Raw genomic sequence first — 3,994 nt, forward strand, 5'->3', positions numbered from 1 at the left:
CAGCCACACTTTAACTTTTTTCAACTGTGTTTGCGAGGGTTATAGATATTAAGAAACTTGTTAGATCAACAGACTTTAACACAATAATATTTGCTCACGCAAACATCTTGTTAACACATCTGTAAAATAAAGCGATAACAAAACTTTAACAGTTCTTCATAATCCATATGATTAAAATTTTTGAAGCATAAATAAAGCGGCTGATTTTTCTGAACAAACTCTATGTCTGTTTGTTGAATTTCGCGCAAACATATTCGAGAGCTATCTGTTTTAGCCGTCCATAATTTTGAAGTGATAGAGTAGAGGGAAAGCGGCTATTCAAGACCACCGGCGCCAACTCTTAGGCTACTTTTAACCATTGAATAGTTGGATTGACCGTCTCAAAGGGCGAGTATATCCGATGACAAGTTTCTATCCTGCGACCTGCAGATTGCGACTTGAGTGCTCTAACTATCAGTCCATGATAGATCCAAAACTCTATGATTTGATAGGAGGAAGAAACGCGCGGGGCCCGACATGGCCAGATGGTTAGGGCGCTCGACTCGTGGGTTCGAATCCCCGTCACACCAAAACATGCTCGTCCTTTCAGCCGTGCGGGCTTTATAACTGACGTTTAATCCCACTATTCGTTGGTAAAAGAGTAGCCCAAGAGTTGGCGGTGGGTGGTGATGACTAGCTGTCTTCCCTCTAGTCTTTCACTGCTGAATTAGAGACCGCTGGAGCAGATAGCCCTCGTGTAGCTTTGCGCGAAATCCATAACAAAACAAAACTAACTAACAGAAAAGCGCGAGCAAAGTCACATCAGGCAATCTGTTGTGTCCACTAAGGGGAATCGAACCTCTGATTTTAGCGTTGTAAATCCGTAGACTTATCACATTCCCACCGGGGGAAGGAAGAATCGCATACTGTTCGGAGTTTTTCATATTCGACAAAAGTAAATTTACCATTTTATATATACAACTTTAAAAAGTAATTTACTGCTTAAGAAAATTTACTTAAAACCAAAAGTAACAGAAAGAGAGGGATTACAACAGGTTTTGGTATAATAAATAATAAATAACACACAACGTTAAATAGTACTCAGGTTTTAGTATATATCCAAAAAGAGATTTTTGTATTAATTTTTTCTCAAACACTGAACAATTTATACATCCATAAAATAGCCATGTTATCAAACGAAAAAGAAAAAAAATTAACGGAAAAAAATGAGTTTTATATTTATCTGTAAAAAAATGTAACTGTTAATTTGCAATAAAAAGACTGGCAGCCGAACTGCCAGACCTTTTTCCGTGAAAATAATCAGAACCTAAAACTAATTCAAGGTGTCGTACTTTAACTTTACATCAATTTACCGTGGAATTTTACTGTAATTTACCCTAGAATAATTTCTGTAGTCTGTATTCTAAGTGTTTTTTCCTTTCATTCTACAAGGAAATATCCTTAAATTACGGTTATTTCACATAAAACAAGTGTTTTACCATGCATTTATAATGTGTTTCACTGTTATTCCACATAGAAATACGTTTAAATTAATGTGTAATCCACATAAAATTTATATTTTATGCATGCATTTGTAGTGTTTTTCACAATCAATCTGCACATAAGGCCTTATGACTGAAAGAGCAGGCATTTTCAGTGGTGGGATTTAAACTCGCAACCCGCAGATTACCTTAAGTACCAGACCGTGCCAGGCCTAGAAAGTAACGTGTATAGCATATCATTAAAGATGGCATTCAAAGAAGGACTAGAAACATTTTAAAATCTATGTAACGTATTCAGTGATAAATTCTAGTAAAAAGTTAAATCGAATTAAAAATCACAGGGTTTATTCGAATATAAGTTCGAAATAAATAGTGAATTGAGTCCCATTTTTGTTATATCGTAAAACAAATACACTACTTGTTGAAATACTTCCAACGTAAAACTTTAAGTTAATGTAATCAAAATGAAATATTGAACAGTTACAAACATCAGTATAATAGGTGACTTCGATGTAAAGTGACATAGCGATACCAATTTAAAAATTAGTGGAACGTTGTCGACATACAAACAACAATTATTTTCATCTCTGTGATTTCATTGTGTTAAACAACAATTATTTTCATCTCTGTGATTTCATTGTGTTAAACAACAATTATTTTCATCTCTGTTAATCAGTGTACTACAGCCAAGATCACAACAATTAGCAAAAACTATTTTTCATAAATTCTTAATTTTGTTTGTTCGTTTTGTGTAAGTGCAAAACTGTACAATAAGCTATCGGCGTTGTGCCAACTGCAGGGGTTGAGCTTTGGCATAACGCTGAGTCACCGGGGGGGGGGGGTATAAAGCTCTTAAGCTTATCGCTGAGCCACCGAAGTAAGGATAACTGATGCTAGTAGTTTCAGTGATGAGACAGTAAAATAAACAAACACTTATACTACAACATTAAGCTTGTACTTCTGTAAACTTTAAGATTAAGTGATTAGACGTTTTAGAGAAGATCAAGGAGATGACACTTACTGATATCAATAATACATTTCAAGCACAATGAAATCACAGAGATGAAAATAATTGTTGTTTAGCACAATGAAATCACAGAGATGAAAATAATTGTTGTTTAACACAATGAAATCACAGAGATGAAAATAATTGTTGTTTAGCGCAATGAAATCACAGATGAAAATAATTGTTGTTTAGCACAATGAAATAAAGAAATCGAGCTCTGTTTCGTGTACCAGCTCATTAGTTATCGCTTCTGTTTCTATATCCTGCTACTCAAACAAAATATTTGTATGCTAAGGAAAAACACTTGATATAGCACGTGGGGAGACCCCAATGCACGTGTTTTCTCCTAAGACAGAGCTATCATTATCACCAGAATGTTGAAAGTTAACGTGATCCTTTTTACATTTGACTGAGGATCAGTTTTATCATTTGACCTGTTAACAGGATGAACATAAGACTCGAATAATACCATAAAGTCCAGCATATACTTTGCTGACATAATGCAGATTGGTCAAATCAATTTTGTAATTCAGATATGTCAGAAAAGATATATATATATATAAACTCTCTTAAAGCATGCCTCCCCCACCCAAACTACTCAGCGATAAGTCTAAGGACTTAGTACGCTAACCTTTGGGTTTCGATACCAGTGGTGAGAAAAGCACAGACAACTCATTGGTTAGCTTTGTGCTCAACTACAACCGTATCAACTACAATCAAACCTAAAGCATGTTCATTCCGTTTTACAGATAACAATCGAGAGGCACCCGCAGATGATACCGATATCTGTTTTAACCACCAAGCTGTATTTGAACATGAAATAGACACAATGACAGCAGAACGAAAAGTAAATTCAACCTTTACACAAATACACATACGACGCAGGTGATAAATAGCTCACCTCACGGGTAGTTTTTCGTTTGTGCGTGTGTGTGGTAGCGTGGCTTAGTTACGTCACGTTTTGAACTAGAAGTTGGATGATTGCGTCATGCTGTTGTGTCCTTAAGTAAGACACTTAACACCAATATTTCCAGTCTACCCTGCTATATATAGTGGATGACAAATGTCAGTTGGGAGGTAAGTTGAGATGGACTACACCCCATTCAGGGGGATTCTTATCCACTTGTGCCAAATAAGCAGAAGTTCAGCACCAGATCCTATGTGCTATCTCAGCATGAGAAGGATTTGACCTTTGACATGTAGATTTTGAATAATTATTCGATAACAGAATAACAATGGAAAGTTATTTGTCTAGAGAAAACATAATAGTTAAACTACATGTGTGTGTGTATAATATGTGTGGGTATTTATATGCATGTATATAAGAATGGGTATTATTTGTATTAGTTAAACTACATGTGTGTGTGTATAATATGTGTGGGTATTTATATGCATGTATATAAGAATGGATATTATTTGTATTAGTTAAACTACATGTGTGGTTGTGTGTGTATAATATATGTGGGTATTTATATGCATGTATATAAGAATGGATATTATTTGTAAT

At 35.1% G+C, this 3,994-nt stretch overlaps 1 protein-coding gene across 1 annotated transcript in view; it reads left to right on the top strand.

The window, feature by feature from the left end:
• LOC111087265 (tyrosine protein-kinase src-2-like) overlaps positions 1–3,452 on the top strand; it is a 6,454-nt gene extending 3,002 nt beyond the window's left edge. Inside the window, exon 2 of the mRNA XM_022393312.1 lies at positions 3,237–3,452. Within this exon, the coding sequence (XP_022249020.1) occupies positions 3,237–3,311 (75 nt within the window). The 3' untranslated portion in view covers positions 3,312–3,452. The remainder of the gene's footprint in view (positions 1–3,236) is intronic.
• The last annotated feature ends 542 nt before the right edge of the window (positions 3,453–3,994 follow it).

The sequence above is a fragment of the Limulus polyphemus genome, unplaced genomic scaffold, assembly GCF_000517525.1.
Source record: "Limulus polyphemus unplaced genomic scaffold, Limulus_polyphemus-2.1.2 Scaffold1939, whole genome shotgun sequence".
Classification (NCBI taxonomy): Eukaryota; Metazoa; Arthropoda; class Merostomata; order Xiphosura; family Limulidae; genus Limulus; species Limulus polyphemus.